The sequence below is a fragment of the Coffea eugenioides genome, chromosome 7 (genome assembly GCF_003713205.1).
Source record: "Coffea eugenioides isolate CCC68of chromosome 7, Ceug_1.0, whole genome shotgun sequence".
Classification (NCBI taxonomy): Eukaryota; Viridiplantae; Streptophyta; class Magnoliopsida; order Gentianales; family Rubiaceae; genus Coffea; species Coffea eugenioides.
The window spans coordinates 26,584,754-26,597,377 of record NC_040041.1 but is presented as its reverse complement, the minus strand read 5'-3'; the positions used below and the strand labels follow the sequence as shown (position 1 = coordinate 26,597,377).

The 12,624-nt window shown below is 36.8% G+C and overlaps 1 protein-coding gene across 1 annotated transcript; it reads left to right on the top strand.

Moving 5' to 3' along the window:
• Positions 1-6,419: 6,419 nt before the first annotated feature.
• On the top strand, positions 6,420-8,370 carry LOC113778842 (small nuclear ribonucleoprotein SmD3b-like). The gene is made up of 5 exons (XM_027324343.1): positions 6,420-6,578; positions 7,667-7,719; positions 7,804-7,870; positions 7,956-8,012; positions 8,308-8,370. The coding sequence occupies exons 1-5, from the start codon at positions 6,420-6,422 to the stop codon at positions 8,368-8,370; spliced, it is 399 nt and encodes a 132-aa protein (XP_027180144.1).
• Positions 8,371-12,624: the final 4,254 nt, after the last annotated feature.

Sequence of the window (12,624 nt, the reverse complement as noted above, 5' to 3'; positions counted from 1 at the left end):
TATATTTAGAATTTGACCCACCCATGCTTAAGTAGTAACTAGTAATTAGTAATGGTCTCTAACCAAGTAAAAGTCCAAGGCCCAAGGCCCCAGGCAGTCAAAAGATAGAAAAAGATTAGGATTAGGAAGCATGGGTGGGTCAAATCGAAAATATAGGTCCGGAACTTGATATAGCGGATCTCACTTGTACGCTGCTACATTATTAACTTTCCCTGTCCTCGCCGCTAGGTGAAGACACGGTTCTCCTAGCTGAACCGCAACACAGCATCTTCCGGCAACAGCCAACGGCGAGGATATATTTCTCTACCTCTTTATCCAGTAAGGTTACTTCATTTTATCTCTCTGTGACTGCCCCACCTCCCCCTAGGGCGTACCTCAGGGTTTAGTGGACCGCCTGCCCAACCCTCGTCAGGACTCACTCACTCACGTCTCTAGAAAATAACTTATATCTCTGGAAAATAAGTAACACCACAAGTTCAAACTTAATATATACATTGATACTCAGATCCAGTTACAAGGTTTATACACACCCAAATACATTAACGTATTTACAGTCCGAGTCCAATCAACCCTTGTCGAGTGCTAGCGTGAGTACCATTCAAAATTCAAAACTAGACTACTCTGTACAAGTCTCACGCCTCGCTCGTACCCCCTGCTAAGGAAAACAAATGGAATGGGGTAACCTATATGTTTAGTGAATAATTGGGGGTAAAAATGTAAAAGCACATTCAATTAAACATATAAATCCAAATATTTCACATCAATACAGAAATGTAACATCAAAATGGTAGGATACGGGTGGCTCCAAATCCAGTTCAATTCCCCGAGCTTGAACGCCTGTTGACACTCTGTCAACCAAAATACTCATAGACCGTAGACTCCACTTAACTTTTCCCGTTCACCTTATCAACCCCCGCTGGCCAGTCAACAGCACACATCAGCTCGAACGAAACAAAATAACTTAGCTTTCATCAAAGCTTTAACAAAGAACTAAATCCCAAGGTTAGCATGGAACTATTTTCGACCAAACCCCGGCTGGCTCGAATAGTTCGTCTACCCTTGGAACCGGGCTGGAACCAAGCCCTGAGATATCCAATCTCTCAATAGATGGTATCTCTCAACAAAGTACACAACAAAGTACTTACCCCAACAGCACACAGCAAAAGGGGTTTAATTCAAGTCATGTAATCACCCCCATCAGCACACAGCAAAAGGGTGATACTCAACATAAGGCAGGTATTCTCACTTATGAAATCAAAACAAAGGATGGGCTTAGGTTGAGTGAGATAAAGTACACCCTCGCCTAAGTACCCATTTAACATATACAAAGCACTTTAACAATTTCACATCAATAAACAACCCAATTACTCACTTGATAAAGCTTGGCACAAAAAACGATACAAGTCACTGCGCTTGACCGTCACCGTCAAAAGCCTCACAGTCTGTATTGACAGATTATATACACACATAAGTGAAACGACCATACAATAGCAGTTTATAACTTAAACAATTGAAAATGGTCGAAAACGGTCAAAAATAATCAAAAATGGTCAAAAACGATGTTAAGGCCAAAAGAATGTCAAAATCGGCCGAAACAGCCGGAATGGTAACAAAAATAACAAAAATAGTCCTCTAGTGAAAATTTGGCGGCATGCCCCTTGTGTTTACCAATTTTCCAGCCATTTATGGCTTCAATATTTTCCTCAAACAGTCCCAAAGTCACACATAAAATAATCTCATTTCAATAGCCATTCCATAGGCTCAAACTCATACAAGTACAAAATTAAACTAGGTACATGTCCGGAAATGAAATGGAAGGCATAAATCAAAAGACAGATTTGCCGTCACTTAGCGTAACGAGCACAATCGAAGCTATGCTTATTGGATTGGGATGAAATTTATACCGTTTCGAAGCTAAGACAAAGGCCTACAACTTTGATGAAGATCACTCTGTCCAGTTTATAGTGTATCTAAGTCAAAATCTCAAATTACAGAACCAGAATCTCACATTCAGGCTAGTCAACTGCACTATGCATAAACGACAATAACTCAGGCTACCAAAGTCCAATTGAGGCGATTCTAGGGGCGTTAGAAAGCTAAGACATAGCACTACAACTTTCATGTTTTGGTCAAATGATAATTCAGTACAGATCACGGTGAACAGACACGATCATATTGGGTGAAATGTCAAAACTGCCCCTAACATTCTACCTACGGCAGCCAAGGATATTTCGGTCTTTTCACATGATACAGTACTCAGATTGAGCTGAAATTTTACATACATATATAAAACATCATTCCCTACAACTTTCATGTTTTGAGCTAAGACTAATTCAGCCTCTAACATGGTGAACGGAAACCAGGCAGAACAAGGGACATACTAACTTCAATTCTGGAAATTGGCTACAATCAAGATATAAATCTCATTTTTAGCTTGAAACCATCACTACCACCTCTTATACCAACATATATACATCATACACCATCCATACAATAAGTATGAGGAGGGTATCATTCAAACCCTAACTCAATTGCATCATTCCAATCATCCAAAATCACTTGATATAAGCATTATTATAACCACAAATACAAGCTACTAAGCAACTCCAACATGATTAAAGGACAAAGAAAAGCGTGGGCAGCCATGTACCTGCCAAAAACTCCCTTGTAGGTGTGAAACCAAACACTTTCTTCCCAAACTTTTATCACACACAACTACCTAAGCACTCAAATGAAGGTTTAATCGGTTTGGATTCATTGATTTTGCTCAAATGAAGGTGATTCAAGGTGAAACTTGGTGGTTGCTCACTTGGTTTCTTTCTCTCCTTTTCTCCTCTCTAAGTCACGGTTCTAATGTGCAGACATGGAGGCTAAAATGAAGCTTCAAGAAGGTTAAGAAGATATTAATAAGCTTGGGTCAAAGTTAAGTGGATTACCGCCAAGTGTCGCCGTAGGATTCAATCTCAATTTTTTTCTTTTCTTCCTTTTCTTTAGTCAACAAAGGTGGCTGGATTAATGGGTAATTTAGGGCTAATTAGTCAAGTAAAAACAAGGTAATTAAGGTAATAAAGTGGTGGTCAAGTGGTGTAATCCATCTGTGACGCCCCGAAAAGTATAAGTGTGCGAACCCGGAAATTTTCTAATTTTCTAGGGTTTTTTTTTTTTAATCGCCCGCCTTTTCTACATTTTCTTTATTAGAAAAATTCCCCAGATAAATTTTATGAGCAAAGATAGTTTTAAAATGATTTTTCTAGTATCGGTTAGTTTTTGAAAAATTAAGAGCGTATTTTGGACGTGGGACCCACAAGTGCGGTAAATGCATTATATTTTTGATAACTTGTTGGAATTTTGTATTAAGTGATATTATTTTACAAAGTGTTAAGATATTTGTATTGGAGAGACAAAAAGATAAGTTTTAAACCTAAAGGTGACAAGTGTCACCATAAGATTTAGTCTTGAGTTTGACTACTATTCATAACTTTACCATTTAATTAAAATTGGCCAAAAATCTCTTCATTTTGCAAGCTTCTTGGCCGAATTCTCTTGCTCAAAAAAGGGAAGAAAAGCTCTCAATTTTCTAGTCTCCAATCTTGCCCAATCTTTCAATTAAACCGATTAATCTTCCAATTACTCCATAAAATCTCTTAGTTTGGTGGAGTTGAGCTTGGTTGTGAAGTTGTTTGGAAAGCTAAGGTGACTAATTGCTCTATCTCTTGTATTGCTAAGGTGAGTTGTGAAGAACCACTTTCCTTCCTCTAATGATGTTCAATTCATGATTGGTGGTGGTATAAGATGCACTTTTATGGATTATATCTTGGTTTTGGTTGAATTGGTGAAGTTTTATAATTATTGGGGATTTTTCTGTTTTCATATGGATATTATTGTGTGGTTATATATGATGATTGGAAATGATGTTTAAGGACTCTATGAGGTGGAAAAAGTGATTAATTGCAACCAATTTCTGTTTTGGAAGAAATTTTGGAAAGTTAGGGTTTATGATTGTGCATTCTGCCCGAATTTATAGGTCATAGATAGAGGCCGAATTGGCCTTGGCTTAAAACATGAAAGTTGTAGGAAATGACATTTTAGAGGTGCCTACAAAATTTTAGGTCAATCAGAGTAGCGTAGAATGAGAAAAGTCGAAATTACTATTGCTGTTCTGGTTTTACCCGAATGTAAGAATTTCACCTGTAATTGGTTGTTTTGGCTGGAATTGCTTCAGAATTGGCTGTTGAGGTCTTCTAATGAAATTTATCCCTGTTTCTTAGCTTTCAGCTGGTTTTGGAATTTCTGGATTTGGACTTGGATAGCCTGCTTTATGATGTTTCCGCTAGAATGTGTTCTGTGAATCTATTTTTGTGATTCTGGTATGGTATCTTGCATTTTTGACCTTGTTACACTCGAAACTGGACAGAGTTTCCTTCTGGAACATTGTAACCCAATCTCTTAGCTTCGAAACGGTGGGTCTTGGACCTTCATCCGATAATCGTAGTGCCTTTGGTACCATTACCGCAAAATGACGTCAAAACCTATTTTTCTGGTTTTGAGCTTAACTTTCATTTCCGGACTTTTCCCTAGCTTGACTTGTACTAGCTACTTGGAGCTTGCTGAATGGCTATTGGATGAACTTGTTGTTGTGTGTGTACCTTTGGGTTGGAATGAGGAAATAATGAAGCCATGATGGCTGGAAGAGTTAGCAAATTCAGGGGAAGTGCTGTCCGAATTTTGAAAGGACTTGTTTGCATTGAGTTTGTGAACTAAGACTTGGATTTGAGCAAGGCAATGATATATGATGGATGGTTCCTGAGCCATGGAGGTGAGTGACCCCAAACTATTGTTAAAGCTTCTTATGAAATGTTTCTTGCATTATTTACTCGACTGCATCTCATGCGTGCTTGCATGTGAATTCATGATATGATTTTGGCTTCAATGAGTTCTTGGGGAGTCTTGTGCTGGACACCAACGTCTCCACCTCTGTTTACTTGGAGCAAATGGCTCCGGAGCTCAAAAAGGGGCTCCCTCTTAATGTTAATGTTAATGTTAAATGTTCTATTTGAGCGTTGGGTGTTCAAGTGCTATGACTTCACTGGCTCACGAGAGCAATAAACGGACATTTGATCTTTGAATCATGACATCATCGAAAGGATCAAAATGCAATATTGTGAAATATATTTGATTACTGATTTTACTAGTTACTCGCTGAGCTTCTAGCTCACCCCAAAACTATTTTATTCCCCTCCACAGGGCTCGTGGCGAAGGAAGGCTTGTTGTGCTTATTCACGTGAATAGATGGCCTATATTTTGTACAGTTGGATTTGGAATCATTTCTTGTTCCGTTGAAGTCCTGTTCAGTTGAATCTGCGATTGTACTTGTATTGCTTTGCTCTCTTGAGGTTTTAGTTGATAGTGCAAGTGATTAGTTTCCGCTTCGCTTTTGATATGTAATTCTTGTAGAATTTGATGTAATATTTGAGATTTATCTTGTAATTTATTTGAGGAATGTAGTGATCGACTGAGTCCCGGCGAGAGCTGGGCAGGCGGTCCGCCGAACCCTCTGGTTCTCCTTAGGGGGAGGTGGGGCTGTCACACCATCGATAGAGAACGGTACACGTCGGTTCAACCCGATTTTCCTTAAATCGCGTATACTAGGGTTTTAACTTATAATTCACTAACTTATTATTATCACCTCTAATCCCACACTTAATATCATCTAAAACTCATTTTTAATCACCAAATTTGATCCACACTTCGTACCGGATAGTCGCACTACGAATAGGCGTAAAATCCTAATTCACGCTAACTTAAAAAACGAAAAGTGAAACCCTACTTTCTAGGCTCATTTGCACTTATTGTGGGGTGATTGAGTAGTAAAGCTATTAGAAAGGAATAAACGCCAAATAAAAGGATATTTAAGTAAAAATGTGAGGGATTTTACAATTCCCTTGATTCCAGTTAGGGTTTCGGGTAAAATATGAGAGATTTGAGAAAACCGAGTAGTCACAAGTAAAACTAGGGTTTTTTTTATTAGAATTTAGGGTTTCTAGTCTTTAAAACAAAACAATGTCTTAAAATAAAAATAAACTAAAGGAAGCGTAATAATTTTTTTTTTAGACTAAACAACAATAGTATCCTAAAAGTTGGGGTATCACACTCTCTCTTCTCGCCTTTTATTTATTTATTTACTTTTAATCTGACAAATTTCAATCTCTTGTATGCATCTTTTTTTTTTTGCTATAATTCTTAGAATTGATTGTGCATTTCTATATTTACATTTGTGTATGATTTTTTAAACTTTTTTTTCGAAGCTTTGTGCTGGATTTACTGTTATATAGTTACTGCTAATTAATTTTTGGTAGCTTTCTGCTGGACTTTGGGTTTAGGGTTTTGCGTAGGAAGCATAGCAGGAAATAGCAATAGCAATGAGTCGTAGCTTAGGTATACCGGTAAAGCTTCTACACGAAACCACAGGACACATCATGACCGCAGAGCTGAAGAGCGGAGAGCTCTACAGAGGCAGCATGGTTGAATGCGAAGACAATTGGAATTGCCAACTCGAGAACATCACTTTCACAACTAAGGTACTCTCGTTCCAATGTTATTCTGCCCTTCATTAAGAATTGTGAAACTGCTTTTCTGTTTCTGGTGTCTTTATGCTGCTTTCGAGCTTCTTAATGCCTTTTTCTTTCACTTTGATTCCAATGCATAATAGGCGGAAGCCTACGATGATTTTCTGCGGCAGGAAAATTGAAACTATGGGATGTTAGTAAATTGGAACTGAAATCTATTCACTCTTTAAGGAGTTAACATGGGTTGGGTGGTGAATGCTATTCAGAACACGAGGACAGTCAGTTGTATTTGTGCTCATAAATGATTTATACAGGTTTTCCTAGTAAGAATTTCATGTTTGTGGCAAAAGTATTTTAAAACTATTATTGGCAATATGTTCTCATATAACAGAATTCTATCCAACTAAATTCCAGGCCGTGTATTTTCTTTTTTTAAATTCTTTGATCTTACATGCAAAACCGTTCTTTAATATGTGTTTTTTTTTTGTTGTGGGTTAGGTCTTTAATATGTGTTTTTATTGTAGATTTAAACATCTTATTTTATGACGTGTCCTTTAGGTGTCAGATGCACGTCTTAGATTTTACAACAAATTAAGTGTCTTCTGCACACATGCTTTAGAGTTCACAGTATGTCGGACTACCCGGGGTTGGGGTTGTAAGGAACTTTTTGACCTGTGGATGCTCATTTATCATACTTATTTTAACTGGCTGCTGGTTTTAAGAGTATTTCTTCCTTGATAATTTCATTGAAATTGGACCTGTCATTTTTGACATTCATTAGCAATTATTTCCAGTGCCATATAATTTCTTCTACATCAATGGCTACAGAATGTAAGATCTCTTTTTGAATTGTTGATAGCTTCTGAACAGTCTCTTATCCTTTCATGGATCTTTGAAGCACTAATATAATTTACATCTTCAGCCGCCTCAATCCTGATATCTTCTTTTTTGAACCTCTGAACTGAAGCAAATTAGCTTCAAGACTTCAGTTGTTTTTGACTGCCTATTAGAGAGAGTTTCATTGGATTAAGATGTTATGTTGTGCCCTTTTGGCTTTTTTTAGTCTTGTGGAAGACTAATTTTGGTCTGTATCTTTATAGGATGGCAAGGTATCACAACTTGAGCATGTTTTCATTCAAGGAAGCAAAGTCAGGTACAAAAATTGTAATATAAAATATTTTCTGATTCTCTCAACTGCTTTCTGAGTTCTGATTATGGGTAAAACAAATTTTATCAGGTTTATGGTGATTCCAGATATGCTTAAGAATGCTCCAATGTTCAAACGTCTAGAAGCTAGAATCAAGGTGCTTTCCCAGTTTGCCTATGTGTATTAGAGTGTATTTGTGACCATCACAGCTTTGCTTACACTTTTTATATTATCTTTTGAAGGGCAAGGGTTCAGCACTTGGCATTAGACGGGGACGTGCTGTTGCCATGAGAGCCAGGGTAAGATCTATTTCGTGACTTTTGCATCTTATGCTCCTCGATCATTTATTTAAATCTAAAAGTTAGGAATGACACTCCATATCTGCACTGTAAGCTCTGAAATGCATTATGATCTCTTGTCAAGAAAAGGCAATGCCGGATGGCCACTCTAGAACTGGGATTTAACAAATACTGTAGAACAAAGAGAATGTAGTTTTACGGAGTATGTAAAATGATTAGCTTGGAGAAATATGTGGGGTTACAAATTAAGTTTTGTGGGGTGAATTTTGCCTGACTGTGCCATCCGTGTATGCAGGCTCAGGCTGCTGGTCGTAGAGCTCCACCAGGGAGGGGCATTGTGCCACCTGTAAGGAGGTGATCATTCTAGAATATGATTGTAATCTTAAGAGCATCAAAGCTCGTATATTATGCAAGGGAGATCATCAAATCCATGTTATGCAGCCCAATTTGGTATAGGATAATATTTGGCCTTTGAGACCTTAAGAATTATGTTTTTTATACTAGTGATCATAAAATGTCGCTGATGAGGTTGAGTAGCATGACGTAGGGCATGGTGAATAGTGATATTCATCATGTAAAATGAATTCTCAACATATATACTCTATCTTACGCTCTATCTAACCAACCGAAATTCCAGAAAACTTTAATTTGATCCAAAAGTCATTAAGTGACAGAGCTAATTATTGGTTGGCATTCTGCACTTAGGATGGTCATAATCATCTTTACTCATGCAATGATACAAGCCTCATGCTGTCACCAAGATTGCATAGAACAAACTGAAGAGGACACCCTGTTCAAGTATGACATGGAATTATCCAATTAAAACCATCTCAAATAATTCTATTAGTTTAAAATGACTATGCCAATTAGTTTCCACATTGCTTAAGCAGTACAAATCAACAAAAGTTCGTCTAATTGAAAAGGCAATACCCACAACTAAAGAGCTCAAGAAAAGCATGCACATTATCATGGAATTATCGACTAATACCATTCCAAAAAAATAACGAGAAAAGACAATTGCTAAGAACGTAAGTTCAGTCAAAGTAGTATTTTTTCATGGATGAAGATTATATTGGTATTACTATCATACTAATTCTGGTAATCTTTTTGAAACACAATGGCAGTGGAGCTACTTTTCCAATATTTTCTGGCTCCTAATCCATGTAAAAATCAATAAATTCTAATACATATTCCAGTGAGCTCAATGTCCTCAATCAGAATCCAAAATATTCGATCCTTAAAATGCAGAAACAAATAAGTAATTGCTGATGCAATTCCATATATCTGTTTGACAAACAAAAAAAAAAATTTTGAGGAGGGGGGGGAAGGCAGAGACTTATCACAAAAAAGAACCAAAATTACCAGCCTCCACTAACACATAAGCATCTTTATAACAAATTTAAGAGCTAGAATCACACGCAAAATTAATGAAAAACACCTGAAAATAAAAGTTAAAAAAATTGAACGGTTAAATTACATAAGCACAGCACTTGAAAAAAGCAGAAGAAAGTAAATTAGAAAGAAAAACTAAATCAAAATTAAAACAAAAGGGGATAAATACCAAGGTCTCCTCCGCGCTTAGCAGAGCTGCAATCGGAGCAACGAGCAGCAACGTCCTCGAACTTAGCCTTGCTGGAGACGATGTCTTGGTAGAGAGCTATGAGCTGAGAAACGGCAGCGTCGCGAGTGGTGTTACTGATGATTTGGCCTTCTGGATCTTTCCAGAAAGCTTTGCACCGGGATCCTTCGTGCTTTATCAATATATGGAAAGCCCTAACGCTATCTGTGGAAGATGAGGACGAGGACATTTTCGTCTTCTTCTTGTGCTTTTCCGACCGATCCGTTGATGGATTCGGAGCCGAATTCTTCTTCCTCTTCCGATCTAACTCTATTTTTACAGCTTTTATTGGTTAAATTTTTATTCTGTGAAGAGCAACGGAATGGAGAAAGTGGGAATTAACAACTGAGCTCGAGTTTGACTGACCTTAATAAGTACCCGAGTGATGTCTTGCGCTTCACCAGTGGCGACTCCAAATTGAAGTGCAGGATCAAATACTCCTACTACTCAAATCAAATAATATTAAACCAAAGGCTACTTGCTTAAAATATAGGCATAAAAAAAAAACATCTGTCAAATGTAGCTTTGACACACTATATTTTTCAAACTATACCTACCGTGCTGACTCAACACAGCAGCAGAATAAATTCTCTGACCTCTGCAAAAGTTTCAATGCGGTCAGCAGCGCAATTTTTTTTTTTTTAATCAGCCTGTCCCCTGCCGTGTTGACTGGGCATGGCTGGGGATAGGCGGTCAACAAAAAAAAAGGGCCAGGGGCCTTTGTCAGCCATTCTTAGGCGCCTGACAAAGGTCATGTGACGTGCGGAAATTATTGCACCGCTACCGTGGGAGCATAACTTGACATCTACCGTGGGAGCTAACAGACTTAGGATCTAGTTTAGCACAATCTAATTATTTAGTAGGGAAGATATTCACTATTTGAAACAATTGCATTATCACTAGGAGCGAGATTTGGAATTCGATTATAACTAGTGCTCATGCACATCCAATGTGTGTGCAATCAAAAAATATATAATATTTATGATCATATATTTTAAATAATTTTTTTATTATGAAAACACATTTTAATCTTTTAAATATTTTTCATAAAATAATTTTATATTAGTAGTTATGATATTTATGGGTAGTTATGTTGAAAACATATACTTAAAATAGTTAAAAGTAAAATAGTCATGGGTAGTTATAGATAGTTAAAATAAAAGTAGCTTTTATCATGGCAAAAAGAAAAGTTCATTTTTTTATAGGCAAAAAAGTTATACCCCATTTATAATTAAACAAATGATCAAATTCATATTCATTTTTGCACTTAAACAAGCAAGATCTGACTTGATACCATATTCATTTTTGTCAATTTATATTTATTTGTGTCACTAAAAAAAAGTAAAAGTTGACATTTTTGTATAAAACAATTATTACATATGGGTCATGTAATAATTTAGACTAAAAAGTGGTTGAAACTTAGGTTGGGGCCAAAAATTGTGAATTTGAATTTGTAAGATATATAAAGTTAATATTTTAAAAGTAAAAGATGAAAAAATTCGTTTAACGAAATGTAAAAAATATTTTAAACGATTTTTCTTAAAAATATTTATTATTCATTATGCAAGAAATGAATCTTTTCCAATTATAAATATTTCTTGTAATAATAATTAACAAGAACCCAATTTCATAACCATAATCCAGTTGGTACCAACATGGCATGTTAAGCTTGGGATCGTAATTATGAAAACCCGACTAGTATGTTAAGCACTTTGTCAGTAATAACAAAACTCAGGTTTTGACGCAAGAAAGTCATTAATTCACTCAGCATTTCCGGGCTCCATCCATCATCAAGGCCAGGTTTGTTAAGCCAACCCTACAGCCACAGCCGATTGCCTTATTTCAATTGGGTCCCAATTGAGTTAATACTTCATCTGCCTACGGAGGAGAGTTCACTCTACTTTCCACACTAGAAGCAACAAAACTTTAAAAACCAAACCCCTAGCCTTTTTTTTTCCCGAAGTCAGCCGACAGCTGCTGCAAGGGGGTTAGAAGTGTCAGCCCCAGCCGTGCTGACTGTGCACGGCTGTGGCTGACATCCGCGTCAGGGAGCCGTGCACAGTCAGCACAGCTAGGACTGAGACCCCTACTGAATTTTATGTTGTCTGACTGTGGATGGGAAATTCATTTTTGCTGCCGTGTTGAGTCAACACGGCAGGTGTAGAATGAGAAATAAAGTGTGTCAGAGCTTCATTTGGCGGATGTTTTTTATATACGAATATTCTAAGAAATTAGCCTAAACGAAATTGGTCACTCGCAGGCCTTGGGCTACGTGTGTGCGTGCGCCCTCTGGTGTACATGGGCTTTTTCAACTAGCCTGTTACACTGCCCAAATGCTTTTATTTTTATTCATTTTTTTTTGTGGCAAGAGTTGGAAAACAAAAAATGTCGAAGAGCATGCGATGCAACAAGTAAAAACTGATTTTTTGTCGTTAAATTTGTCCTACTAATTACTACAATTAGAATTTCAGCAACAGCACCTTTTATTTTTCATTTACATTTCAGCTTTCTAGAATTAAGTATTTTCTTCGTTACTGTTGTTTTCTAAATAATCTTCAATACAAGTGAAAATGCTTTAATCTGACTATGAGATATTAAAAATAATAATAATTGATGGTACCCAAAAGTAAAGGATAAAATTTTATTATTTTTGCACATCCACACTATTAATGGCCTAGTGCCAGTAGCCAGCATGGTACCCGTAACAGTGTGTATCCACGATAGAAAAATTATAATATCCTTAAACGAATTAACTAATTAGACTATAATATCCTTTACAAAGCAGATAAAATATTGTACCAAAAAACAAAAAATCAGTCGCTCCAATTTTGAGGAAAAATGTCGTGAAATCCAAAATTTGTCATAATGCTCAATCTCTCTCAAGGAATTGTTAGATCTTCCAAGGAATAACTAAATTAGCGGTATAATTTAACAAAAAAAATGTCGCGGGCAGCTGAACGAAATTGAATAAATTTTCCTCCGAAAATATATGCC

Excerpts from the sequence above, each read along its gene's own strand:
- LOC113778842 (XM_027324343.1), top strand. The coding sequence starts at position 6,420 with ATGAGTCGTAGCTTAGGTATACCGGTAAAGCTTCTACACGAAACCACA. Across the intron at positions 7,720-7,803 it reads ATTCAAGGAAGCAAAGTCAG|GTTTATGGTGATTCCAGATA; the intron begins GTACAAAAATTG and ends AAATTTTATCAG. Across the intron at positions 7,871-7,955 it reads GTCTAGAAGCTAGAATCAAG|GGCAAGGGTTCAGCACTTGG; the intron begins GTGCTTTCCCAG and ends TATCTTTTGAAG.